At 28.0% G+C, this 14761-nt stretch overlaps 1 protein-coding gene across 1 annotated transcript; it reads left to right on the top strand.

Moving 5' to 3' along the window:
- Positions 1-10100: 10100 nt before the first annotated feature.
- HO173_003663 (uncharacterized protein) lies at positions 10101-12956 on the top strand (the record flags this gene model as incomplete). Its single annotated transcript, XM_037305588.1, has 3 exons — positions 10101-11825; positions 11877-12154; positions 12200-12956. The coding sequence occupies 3 exons, from the start codon at positions 10101-10103 to the stop codon at positions 12954-12956; spliced, it is 2760 nt and encodes a 919-aa protein (XP_037167343.1).
- Positions 12957-14761: the final 1805 nt, after the last annotated feature.

Genomic DNA, 14761 nt, shown 5'->3' with positions numbered 1-14761 from the left:
ATAGATTAAAAAAGATATAATTTTAAAGAGTAAAATCTAAAATATTATTATTTATAATTCTCGAGTAACTCGTTAATAACTCTCTTTCTATATTGACGATAAAGATTCTTCTTTTTTATTATATCGCTTTTTATTTAATATTCTTAATAGTAATTTTATATACGATATTCTCTAAGTCTATAAGAAAGAGAAGAATAAACGTATACTCTTTATAGTATATGAAATATTAAATTTAAATTATATATAAGTAGTAGAAAATTCTATTAAGAAAGATAAGATTATATATAAGAAGATAGTTAAAAAGAAGTTAAAGTTAAAGAAGAATAAGATTAAGAAAAAGAGTAAGTCTATATTAGCGAAGTTTAAAGTATTATTAAAATTTAGTATATATATAACGAAGAAGAATTTAGACGAGGACTTATAAGATAATATTATTAAGATTAATAGTTTTAAGCTAAAAGAAATTAAAGAGAAAGATCTTAAGATTAAAGAGAAAGATAATATACGCTAAAAAGGGGGCCCCGACGAGGTTTCGAGAGGTTTTAGATCGAGGTTTCGAATTTTCTTAAAACCTCGATCTCGTCTCGACTCGAAGTAAGGTTTCGGAATATACCCCGTTAACCCGGTAAACCCTAAGTATTTCTAAGCGACCCCTCTAAATTTTGATATTATGTAATAGAAATAGGGTAAAATAGAGTATAGAATACGATGTTATAGTCTAAATTAGAGTATAAGATATAGATACTTAGAAAGATACTTAGAATATATGTGAGATTATATTTATAAGATATTAGAAGAACGTTATAGAAACGTTATAAGAATAACGATCTCGAGCTAACTTAATTAATAGACTTAGCGAGAGTAACGATATACCCCCGTTACCTCGATAGGAAAACTCTATCTCGACTCTATCTCGTCTCGTGAAAACCTCGATCTAAAGCGGGGTAATATTAGATACTTAAAACCTCGCTTTACTTCGCCTTCTTATATAGCGTAAATAAGACTAAGAGTAATAAAGAAGAAGATAATAAGATATAATCTATATATCTATAAAAGCTTTTTATATATTAATTATTTAAGATAAATTTATCTAAGTCTTATAAGAGAAATACTTCTATTATATCGTTTAAAAATAAGAATATTATAAAAAGAGATAAAAGAATAACGTCGAAATAAGTCTATTATTTAAATATAAGTTAAAAATAAATAGTATTTATAATATTATAATTTATAGTTATCGATAGCGATATCTTTCTTTACTTATAATATTAATATATAAAGTTTAAGCTCGCTACCTTTATAATACGCTCTAAAATTACTCTTATTTTATAAAATAACGTAAATCTTTAATTAATATTTATCTAATATCTCTATTAAAGTATATTATTTATTATAGTTATTATTAAATAATACTTAATAATAACATCTAATTTATCTCGTCGTCGTTAGATCTTATTATTATACTCGAGATTTTTATTATTTAAGTCTATATTAATATAGTTTTATTAGCTTATCTAGTTATTTACTATCTATATTAAATCGAATTATAGATTCTAGCTATTATCAAATATACTTCTTAAAACTATATCGCCGTCGCCGTATCTTATCGACTAGTCGAGATCTCTAGTTATTTACTCGCTTATCTACTCGCTTATCTACTCGCTTATCTACTCGCTTATCTACTTACTTACTTACTTACTTACTTATTTACTTATTTACTTATATTATTATAGCGATAGATATAATATTTTAAAGCATTAAAAAAGAAGTTTAAAAGTCTATTTAGAAGTAAATTAATAGAGGCCTAGTAAATTCTAGATATATATATATAATATAAACTCTTATAACTATAAGAAATTAAATATTAAGTTATTATTTTTTTTTTATTTTCGAGAAGGTTTTAGTAAATTTAAATTTACTTATAGTAAGATATAGTATAACTTATAGCTAGTTACTAGTTATAAGCGAGTCTTAACGAAAATATCTTCTATTATATTATATCTTCTTACTATATATATAATTCGATAGTTTTATTATTCTATTCTATTTTATCTATATTAATATCGTATCTATACTAGTTCTAATATTATACGAGATAAAAAATTTTAGAATTTCAAAATTTTAATAGTTTTTATTAAGCTTATAATTTAATTATTTCTTTTAATTATTTCTTTTAATTATTTCTTTTAATTATTTCTTTTAATTATTTCTTTTAATTATTTCTTTTAATTATTTCTTTTAATTATTTCTTTTAATTATCGTTACTAAATCTCTTTAATAATAGTTCGTATAACGTATAAGTTAAAATTCTCTTCGTATATAAACTAGCTAAAATTATTAATAATAATTATATATATTTAATACTTATAAATAATAAGATTATATAGAAATAATATATATATAAATAGATATATAGATATATAATTAAATATATTTAATATTAAAGTAATTAAGATCTTTCTAAATATATAAATAGTTTAAAAAGACTTTTTAGCGCTAGAAAAACTCTTAAATAACTTAAAATATCGTTTAAAGAGAGCGAAGATCTTAAAAAGAATTTTTAATAGTATTTATTATAGTAAGTAGTAGAGATTAATAGTACTAGCGCGAACGGGCTAGAAGATATTAATATCGTAGTAAGAATAAATTATAAATTTATATTTTAAATTATAAGATTTTTATAAATTTATATTTTATCTTATATTTTTATATCTCTTATTAAAAAAATAAGATATAAATTTATAAATTATAATCTTTAAAATATAAATTTATAAATTATTATTTTTTAAAGTATAAAAATATAAGATAATATTAAAATTCCTATATCTATAAATTATTAGAAGAATATTTTAGCGTATTTTAGACTATCTATTCTAATTATTAATAACTCGAGTTAACGCTAAAGAATTATTTTAATTATTTCTTTTAATTATCGTTACTAAATCTCTCTAGTACTAGTTTATATAATATATAAGCTAAAATTCTCTTCGTATATAAACTAGCTAAAATTATTAATAATAATTATATATATTTAATACTCGTAAATAATAAGATTATATAGAAATAATATATATATAAGTAGATATATAGATATAGTATTAAGTATATCTAATATTAAAGTAGTTAAAATCTTTTTAAATATATAAATAATTTAGAAAGACTTTTTAGCGCTAGAAAAACTTCTAAAATAATTTAAAACGTTATTTAAAGAGAATAAAGATCTCGAGAAGAATTTTTAATAATATCTATTATAGTAAGTAGTAGAGATTAATAGTATTAACGCGAATAGACTAAAAGATACTAATATCGTAATAAAAATAAATTATAAATTCATATCTTAAACTATGAAATTCTTATAAATTTATACTTTATCTTATATTTTTATATCTCTTATTAAAAAAATAAGATATAAATTTATAAATTATAATCTTTAAAGTATAAATTTATAAGTTATTATTTCTTAGAGTATAAAAATATAAGATATTATCGATATTTCTATATCTATAAATTATTAGAAGGGTATTTTAGAATATTTTAGACTCTCTATTCTAATTATTAGTAACTCGATTTACCGCTAAAGAGTTAAATAGAGATATTTATACTTTATACTATAGATATCTCTAAGAGATCTCGTAAAGCTCTTAAAGATATATTTTTTAATACTAACTCGCTTTATAGATAATAACTTATAAAATTATATCTCTATTAATAATATCTTATAAAATTATATCTCTATTAATAATATCTTATAAATTTATATTCTATTAAAGTATAAAAGTATAAGATAAGATATAAATTTATAAGAATCTTATAGTTTAAGATATAAAAATATAATTCATCTATCGTAGTAATACTCTAAGTATATAAGCTAGATAAAATAACTATTAACGCTATAATCTTATAATAGATCTATTAATTTATAATTCTACTATTATAAATTATAAGAGTCTATAACGTAGAAGTATAATACTATCGTTATAATAGTTATCGAAGATAAAGCGATAAGTATTAACGAGATATAGTCTATATTATATAAACTACTATTATATCTACTAAAACTTCTTTTATAATTCCTTTAATAGCTATTATAAATATCGAGAATATTTTAGCGATAGTTTTTTTAAATTAATCTTTATCTTCGACTATAATAGCTATCGCGATTAAGGCGAGTAAAGCTTTAGTACTTAATAATAAATTAACTTAAATTAACGAATATAATCTATTACGCTTTCTATATTTACTAAAACTCTCGTAGTTCTAATAAAGCTCTAACGATACGTTATTATAAATAATAAATATATTATTAATATCTCTTAACTTCGACTAAGTTAAGATTATTCTATAAATATATATATTTAATTACTCGCTCGAATTAGAAGAAATAACTATATTATCGCTATATTCTAAGATAAGTATTTAAGCGATATAGCTAATTATAATTTTATACGCTATAAGAGAAGATTATTAAATCTCTTATATTTATCTAAGAATATATATAATAAAGATTTATAACGTATTAGACGATATTACGACGCTTAGAATAGAGTTAAAATATTAATAAATATAAGTCTAACTTAGATTACTTAATACGATTTAAGTACTTATATCTAATACGTAGACTATCGAGATATTATCTTCTATATAATCTTAAGATTTCGAATAAGCTATAGTATTAGATATAATACTTTCTATTATAATCTTCGAATTTCGAAATAACTATACGAGAATAAAATTAATCTCTAATTTTTATCGTTTATATTTCTCGCAGCGGCGCTAATAATAATAATATTATTATTAATTTAATTTAGAAAATTTCTCTATATCTTTAAAAACTTTTTCTTAATACTCTTTAGATATTAACTTATATTATCTTAATCGCTAAACGAATATTCTATAATAGAGGAGATTATAAAATATTCTTCTTCTAATCGCTTTTTCTTCTCTATATTCTTAATTATTATAATAATCGCGTCTTTAATCGAGAAAAGAAAAAATAATATACTACTTATAAAGCGAGAGTTATTAGTATATTATAGTAACTTAATAATTATATAATAATACTTTTATATCTAATTAAGATAATCGTCTATAATAAAGTTAAATATATAAGTCTTATATAATATTAAATTATTATACTTAATCTATCTTAATCGAAAATCTAAGTAAATTATATAAATCGCGCTATTAGAATTAAGATTAATATAGCTATATTTATACGACTACTAAATAATTATATCGTCGAAAATCGTAATAAAAAAATTCTCTTTATTATCTATTCTAGAAAAAAGCTAGTCTATATTTTAATTATTCTAAGTTTATCTATATATAATATCTAGCTTAAGTCGACTATTAAATTTTAGATACTATATATTAAGATCGATATTTAGAAGATAGACTTATATATTTTAATTAGACTCTATTATATTAATAAAATAATAGAAATATATCTTATCTTATTCGCTAAGTCTATAATCTAGTAACGAAAAATTCGATACTAGCGATATTATAGTAAGACTTTATATTATAATCTTTTTCGTCTAACTCTAAATCGAAATTCTCTTAAATAGACTATTACCTCTTAACCTTTAATCTTTATTATAAAGATCTCTTAAGCTTACGTTAAGATTCGAATTAAGAGACTTCGTTATATAGATAATATCGTTATAATCTAAATTCGTCTATTTATTATTCGATATTTCGATTTCAAGTTCTAATTCTTATATAATAATAAAATTAGAATTAATATCGATAACTAAAGTCTCGATATCGCTAAGCTCTAAGGCGAAAAATTCTAGAGTATTATTACTTCTATTTACTTACGTAATATTCTTTCATTAAGTATATAGAATAAATAGAGAATTTATTATAAACTAAGAAATATTAATTAATAGTATAACTATATATCGAGTTAGCGTCTCTATAACTAATAAAGAAACTATACTCTATATTATTTAACTCGAGCTTTAAATTAAAGTAAGCATTTCGTCGTTAGAATTATTATTATTTAAATTCTCGTCTAACGATAATTTTAATAAATCGATATTAATAATTAAAATAATAGAAGATTTACTAAGAGAATAGAATAAACGCTATATAATCTCTAAAGAAAAGAAGAATAGTTTATAATAGAGAGAGAAGAACGAATAAAATTCTAATAGTCTAAAAATAAGAAATATAAGACTATATATATATAATTTAGATATCTCGATTATAATAATACTTTTAGATAATATTATAGTAATAATAGCGCTTATAGTAATATATATTAAGATAATAATAGCCTAAATCGAAACTTTAATTAATATACTTATTATTATAGTTATAATACTATCTATATACGCGAATAAAGCGTTTATACTCGATATATTTAAAGAGTATTCTACTTAGATAATTTTATTTATAATAAAGTTTTAGAAGTTAGTAATTTTAATAATATAAATAACTAGATCTATAGATAATAAAGCTATCGATATTTTAAATCTAATATAATTACTATCTTCTAACGCCTTATTTATAATTAATAAAAACTCTACTATATTAAGAGTAGTATTATATATATTTACTAGAGAACTATTATTCTTAAAGCTATTACTCGCTAATATTCTAGCCCCCTATTAGAAGAATTAATAAAAATTATTATAAATATTAAAGGGTTTAATATAATTAATCGACTAGACGAACTTTTTAAAGCTAATATACTTTTAATAATCTTACTCTATCTTATAAATATCGAGATAAGCGAAATTAAAAAATCGCTATTTATAATATTACTAATAAATCTATTAATCTTAATCTCTATATTTATAGTCTTAATAATATTCTTTAATACGATAACGATTAAAGCGAGTAATATGCGAAACTTAGTAATTATAGATAATATTATATAACTAGCATTATTCGTAAAGACTTTTATAACGTATATCTTCTCTAAAGCGTATATACGAATATCTATATTCGTTAGAATAGAAATTAAACTTAATAAGTTAATAAGAGATAATATTAAGTCGATAACTATATTCGTTCTTACTACTATAGTATTATATATAAATATATTTATTAATAATATTCGCGTAACTAATATAGTATATAGTAAAAGTATAAAAGCGAAAGTAAAAAATATAACGATAAAGAATATTATTATTTAAGATCGAAGATATTTAATAAGAGAAAATAAGAAAGAATAATAGAATATATAATAATTTTAAACTATTAGCGAGCTATATATTATTTAAAAAAAGCTATACTAAGCTATAATTTCTTAAATCGTTAAAAACTATAATCTATATAATCGAGGTTATAACGGTTTATAATATCTAGATAATAATTTAGCGAGTAATAATAATATAATAAAAGTATCGAGTTATACTATTAATTTATCTAAGCTAAGCTTTATTTAATTTATCTTATTTATTAACGCGATATTATAATAGCGATAAATAGTTATTTTATTTTAAATAAGCTTATCTAATTAACGCTAGTCTTACTTAATAAAGTTTAATTAGAACGATTAATTAGAAAAAGATAAGACGTAAATTCGAAATTACTTATTATAAAAAACTTCTTTACTCTATTTCCGCCTTAGCTAATTTCTTTTATCGCTATTATTTATACTTTATTTTCATTATACTATTATAGCTAATTACGTAAATTATTCTTACTTTAATTAAAAGTATATTATAAAGTAAAAGTAGATCTTATCGAAGTAGAATATTTAATAATTATAATATTATAAAATTATACTATTAGTCTAATTCTATAATACTTAATACTTAATATTATTAATTATATATATACTTTAATTCTTCTAATTTCTTTTTAATTATTCTTCTTTAATACGATAAAAGAGATATTATTAATAATATCTAATATAGATATAAAAACTACGTAAATCACTCTATAGCCGTATTCTTTACTCTCTTTAATATCTTCTTCTACTTTATATCGCTCTAATTATATCTAATAACGAAATCGTAATTCGATTCGAGGAAATATTAATAGTTATATTCGAGATTCAAGCTCGAAATTACGCTATTCGTATACGCTTTCAATTCGAGTATTAGTTATAAATTATTCTTCGAGATAATAATCTATATCGAGACGTTAACGACGTTAATTTTCTTCTTTTTAAAAAGAAAGAGATACGCGATCGAAATATAGTTAACTAGATTTTTATCTAAAGAAATATTAATATATTAATAGAAAATAATATCTTATATATAATTAGAAAAGAGTAAACTAGCCTTTAGCTTCGAGCTAGAAAATAATCTATCTACTATAATAGAATTTAATTATATCGAGCTTCTTAAAGTCGTATTTTTACTTTAAAGATTTAACGTAGATTTCGATCTCGAGAAAGCGGATATTCTTAAAGTAATAATTAATAAATTCTATTAGATCGAATTTATCGCCCTCTATTACGTTAGAGATAATAATCTTATTATTAAAGCTATATAAAAAGCGATATTAAGACTCTTCTTAATTTAATAATATTAATCTCGGCGAGTAGAATAAAAACTTATAAATTCGAAAGATAGATAATAATATATACTTTCTTAACGTAGTAATTAACGAGAAAGCGGGCGTTAAGAAAGATTTACTCGAAGATATCGTAGATTATAAGAATAGCGATTTAATATATTATATATTAAGTTAGATTAATTATAATCTTATACTTTTCTTAAGTAGCTAACTAACTTCTTTATTAAAATTAATAATATAAATATTATTCTTATCTAGTTTAATCTCTTTATCGATAGACTTATTATCTTATTTAAATTTAGATAAATAGTACTAAGATATAATTATTCGAATAATAATATATATATATATAAATATTAGAATTTAAAGCGGATAAAGAATTCTAGTTATAGAAGAGTTACTTTAATAAAGTATAAAGGGGATATAAGAATTGATAAATAGGCGAATTGAAAAGAATTAAAGTATATCGTTATAATTAAAGAAAAGCTAAGCTATAAAATCTTAAATTTATATATATAGTTAATTATAAATTTATTAGATCTACGCTTTTTAATTAGATATCGCGAGTAAATAAATTAGCGTTCGTAATTATTAAAATCTCGCTCTTTTACGTCTCTCTTATTAAAATAAATAGAGATATATTATTTACATATATAATATCTTTTTTATTTTCTATTAAATTTTTAAGATTCTTTTTTTAAATTATAGAACGAAATATAAGCTTTTAGATAAATAAAGAATATTTATATTTAGTCTTATAATTATTAAAGCGTAAGAAATTTAAATATCGCTTATTAAAGTTCGCTCGATAGTCGAATAGCTTTAATTAGATATATATTATTTAATTTTAAAATAACTTTTTTATTTTCTATTAAAATTTTAAGATTTCTTTTTTAAATTATAGAATAAAATATAGACTTTTAGATAGAAAAAGAATTTCTAAATTTAGTTTTATAATTATTAAAAGGCAAGGCACTTAAATATCGCTTATTAAAGATCGCTTATTAAATCTACTCGATAGTTTTAATTAAAAAAATTATTATAAATTTAATTTATAGACCTTTACTCGTATATTAATATAATAAGATAGTAATCGAAATAATAATACGGAGAAAATAATTTATTGCCTCTCGGCGTTTATCGAATAGTGTCGGATCCGAGAAGCAGCAAGAGTGAGTAGTGTGTTACTTAGGGATAAATGTGATGGAAAAAGGAAAAAGGGCGAGGGTTGTCGAGGGGGTTTGAATTGACTGATGCCAAGATGGACGCCAAGGTAAGTAAATTCTGCCCCGGAGTCAACCCCCCTCCCAGTCCCAGCCTACTCTAGGGTGAGCGAGCGGCGACGAGGTCCACCTATACGTGATGCTACTTACGAAATCAGGAGCAGGAGCAGGGAGCGGAGCAGTGAATAGAAATATTTAACCGTGGTTCTACCACTAGCGTGATCTGTTATTCTATCTTACAGAGAAAACAACCGCACGTTCGGTCCTTCTTTGCTTCCGAGGTTGTTTATTTTCATTTCATGATTCAAAGTTATAGATGTAGATGTAAAAGAAGTAAGGGAGAGTTCTGCTTGCCGAGATCCTCTTGTCCTCTTATGTGAAGCTATATAGCTTTTCGATATGAATATGAATTCGCAATATTCACACAAGTCTCCTACTTTATCACAGGACAAGACATTTCCCAATTCAAACGAATATCTTTATCCGGCCTCATCATATCCCTCTCCCTCTCGGCGCCAAGACTCATCAGATCCAGCTTTTGCCAGCCATCAATATCTAAGTCCGAAGAGGTTTTATGTTGATGTTAACAGCAGGCCTGTAAATGTGTTCAGCAAAGACCCGTTACAAGATGCGATAGATGCTACCTACTTTAGGTACCCACTTGCACCTAATCATACCTCGATTGAAGCATGGATTCACAACACCATCCTTGCGCAATTTCCCGACTCGCCGCCATCCACCAAGACCCTACCCCTGTGTGAAGGCGACATCAAACCAAGTCTTCACAACAAGCAGCAGCAGCAGCAGCCACTTCTCTCAACCTTCGTACCGCCTCCGTCACCTTCTCTCCAAGCTCACCAGAATGCTTGTCAACCTTTAACCAATATTTCTCCAAACCCTCAAAGGCGGAAACAGCCTGTGCATCAGACGGTTGAAGACGTTCTGCCTTTTACCGAAGACCTTCACCGTGGTTGGAAGCCAACAGGATCCCAACTTTCCCCTCTCCCAACGCTCACCACCATCACATCCACAACGGTCCCGTCATTGATCAAGCCTCCCTCCCAGCGCCTGACACTTGCACCTCTGTCTCGCCTGACGAGATCGACTGCAGCCAAGAGACGGAGTACTACAGACGAAAAAGTGACAAGGTCCACGGCGCCCAACAATCAGTCGCTACCTACATCGCTTCAGCCTATCACGCTTCAGCCCAGAATCGCAAAATCAACAAAAGTCGAGAGGTGGACCACAATGAATCCTAGAAGAGGGCCTTCAAGGGGGGCTAAGAAGGATAGCAAGAAGGCGGCTGAACCAAGTACCATCTACAACCAAGACGAAGAAGACGTTCTCCAAGGCCAGAGAAATCGACGTCGGCCTCGAAAACAGGGAAGTGCAGATTTACAGGGTCTAGAATCACCAAATTCCCCGCCAACTGGCCAATGGCCACTGTCTGGTTTGCCTGAGCGCGCAATTGGTGCCTCTGTACAAGAACATCACCCGTCACCGTCTCAGCGTGGAAGTCCTGGGCAGAGAAACGACAACTTCAGTCATCAACGTAGGTCGGGACAGGACAAACCCGACATGATCTTTAGTGCTTGGTCTCCCCGATCGAATCGACACTCCCCATCCAACCCACCCGGCAAATTTACCGCACCAACACTAGCTACCCCAGTACGCGCGCGGAAACAGCAGACCACATTCGTCGAAGCAGGACCATTCATACCAGGGGAAGAGTCTGTCTTCAACGGACGTACTCAGAGGCAGCTCTTTCCCAGCCAACAATCCGCGAATTCCTCACCCCAGAAGAAACTTACAGCTCCACAGATAAGGCTCAATGCAAATCTGAAAGGGGTTTCACCCTCTCCTGCCCAAAAGAGCCAGTCTTCTCAAGGAATGAAATCATCAACACCAAGCGGGAGGAGCAAGGCTGGTAGCGGAAAGACATTTACTCAGAATGCCACGTTGGATCAGATTGATATGGAATATTTAGCAACCTGCGACCCTAGCATCGAGCTCCAGAGTCCGACACTGGTCAGAAAGCACATACCACAACTCCCAACAATGGTTGGCAACTTCCAGAAGATGTGGGCCGAGATTCCACGAAAATTCGTCCCTCATCAACTCAAGGTCAGTATTTCCTGATGTGCGTATAAGAATTTATGACTCATGATCTGCTAGGACTACTATGAACGTCTGAAGCTTGGGGATACTCCAGAAACGCCTAAAGTGGAGGACTTCCTAGAAGGCCACTACGCTGAGTTTCACCACAAGCAGCTTGAAACACTAGCAAGGCTAGTGTCTCAAATTGTCACCAGAGCCCACGAAAATCATAATACAGACACACATGAGAGGCACTGGGGAGCTTCAACCGTCTCCCCACTTCTGAATGAGATCGTCCTTTGGCCGCACCAGAACGATGACAGAGAGAACGCTTACGATATTGAGGCTTATAATATGTAAGTCCCTCATGCTTGGAAGCCTCATCTACTGACGACGCACAGCGAGAATTGCGCAATTGAAATGCAAGCCTACTTTATTGTTCGCTCCAATCAGAATCATCAGACAATCACCCCAGTGGAACCGGGATCCGCTACTGACAGTATCACAAAGATGATCGATTGGTCATTAGCCCTTAAACTCAACGAAGTCGAGCAAGCTGACACGAACGAGGCCTTTCGTCATCTGATGGATTACGAACGAGCTCTCAATCAAACTATTCGCTGGTATAAGAACAAACCTGCTTTCGTGGATTTCGAAATCAAGTCAGAGACGTCGAGAGTGAAACCATTGGTCCAGCTTGCAGTATGGGCAGGGGGTTTGTACTTGAAACGCCGACATCACAACTGGAGCACCGATGCGCCGAGTCTTGGAGTCAGCGTTGTGGGCGCCGAATGGTCTCTTTACGTCACTTTCGAACGCGTACCAGGGAAGCTGATCATGATGGGGCCTTTCAAGCTTGGTTCGACGCAGGACCTACGCGGGGCCTGGGAAATCGTCTTCAAACTCAAATTCATCGCGAACTGGGGCTGGACGACATTTCGACCGTGGTTTAAGGACAACATCATCAACTGGTGCCGGTGGAAGGCCGAAAAGCCGTTGTTGAATCTACTTTCCGTCCCGGAGCCGGAGCAGGAGCAGAAGCAGGACGCGGCGAAGGAGGCGCTTATCAAACAGTGGATGAATTCCGAGGGCCAACGGTCGATCCCAGGCAGTCCTGCACAAGAGGGCATACAATCGGAATTTGGCCCTGCTCGCTAAAATTCGGAGAACGGTACCTGAGTTATTGTGATGGTTCCTTGACCCTCTGTACTAAGTACATGGCTTGCTACGTGCCTTGGTAGCAGGCCACTCAGATATCCACTAGTCCTGATACGGCCTAGTGTCTTGGCGCATGCGCACACATCTTCTTCTGCATGCACTCATGTAATTACTCTACATAGACAGTATTCTATTCAGATTGCCATACACATTTGACGTTCAAATCATTCGGTCCCTGACAGTTATTTATATTTTTAGCGATGATATAACACTGAGAGCACTGGGGGCAGAAGCAGGAGTAGGAGCAAAATTTGCGGAGCGAATCATGGTTTATTTTGAAGCAGGGAGCAGGGAGCCAAGAGCCGATAGCAGAGAGCCGGGAGCAGGAGCAGGAGCAGAAAGCAGAGAGCAAAAAGTAGGGAGTAGGAGCAAAAGCAGTTCGAATTAATAGACGAATTTAAGAAATCTATTAATAGGGGCTTTAATAAGATATTAAGTTAAGTTATCGTATTTCTAGATAAATCTATTATATAGATAATACGTTATAAAGAGTATCTATCGAGATAGCGTAATGATCTTATAACTAGTTAGAGGGATAAAGTAATTACTAAATTAGTTTATTTATACGACTAGTAAATTTAAAGAAATCGCTATTTAACTTAATAATTATATAACTAACTCTCTAAGCGGAGTGAAAGTATTTAAAAGAACGATATTTAGACTATCTATAGTTTTTACGATAGTCTAAACGATCTATAAACTAGGGAAAAAAGTCCTCGTAAAATATAATATTATTTTTCGAATTTGCAGTAAAGCCTTATAAAAGGTATTATAAGAAGTTTTTTCTTTTCTCTTCTTCGCTTAATATCTATAATATTAAAGAATCGAGAGAAATAACGTAACTCTCTTATCTTTATTTTAAAATTATTATTTTTAATATATAATTAAGTAAGATAAATCGAGTTAGTAATCTTCTTACTTAGATATTCGATTAACGATAATTCTTACTATCTAACGATATAGCGGAGAATATCGCGGCTATTATAGATTTATAATAGATTATTAGCGTCGATTAACTACGTAATTAAGTCGATAAGAAGCCTAATTAATTTCTTACTATACTTCGCGATCTCCGCTATTAATAAGACTAGTTTCGAGATATAGCTAAATAATATATCGATCTTAAGACTAAGAAGAATAAGATAGTAAATTAATAAGATAAGGTTTAATAACGCTTAAAGTAAGTTAGTATTAAGGTCGAGAAGCTATAAGAATAGAATAGAGAGCTTTAATAATAGCTAATAATAATACGATTAGATATACTTAAAGACTTATAAATTATCTTTAAGATATAAGCGTTAACCTTAATAGAGCTTATCTAAGTTCTATATCTTATCTATAGAAAAGAGAAGTTTATTAAGCTATCGAATTCTCTCTTCTTTATTAACGATAAAAACCCCGTATAAGAGGATTAATTAGTTAAAATAAAGGAAAAGTTATTAGATAATAAGAATTACTATCTTACTAAGACGTCTTAGATTATCTATCTTCTATTATATATAGATAGAAAAGCGATCTCTTATACTCTAAATAGAAGATATAGAGGTATTATAAACTTCTATATATTAGTTAGCGAGGTTATAAACTAGCTAACTAAGATCTATAAAGAGATAAATCGTTATAAGAAGATAAGACGCGAATATGATTTTCTTTAATAGATAATTTAGCCCTTTAATAGATTCTATATAGAACTCGTTAGACTCGATTTTATACTTAACTATAACGAAACTTATTTAAGAAATAAT

Source organism: Letharia columbiana (assembly GCF_014066305.1).
Source record: "Letharia columbiana isolate WasteWater2 chromosome Unknown Sc0000009_s1, whole genome shotgun sequence".
Taxonomy (NCBI): Eukaryota; Fungi; Ascomycota; class Lecanoromycetes; order Lecanorales; family Parmeliaceae; genus Letharia; species Letharia columbiana.
This window is presented reverse-complemented; position numbering and strand designations above follow the sequence as displayed.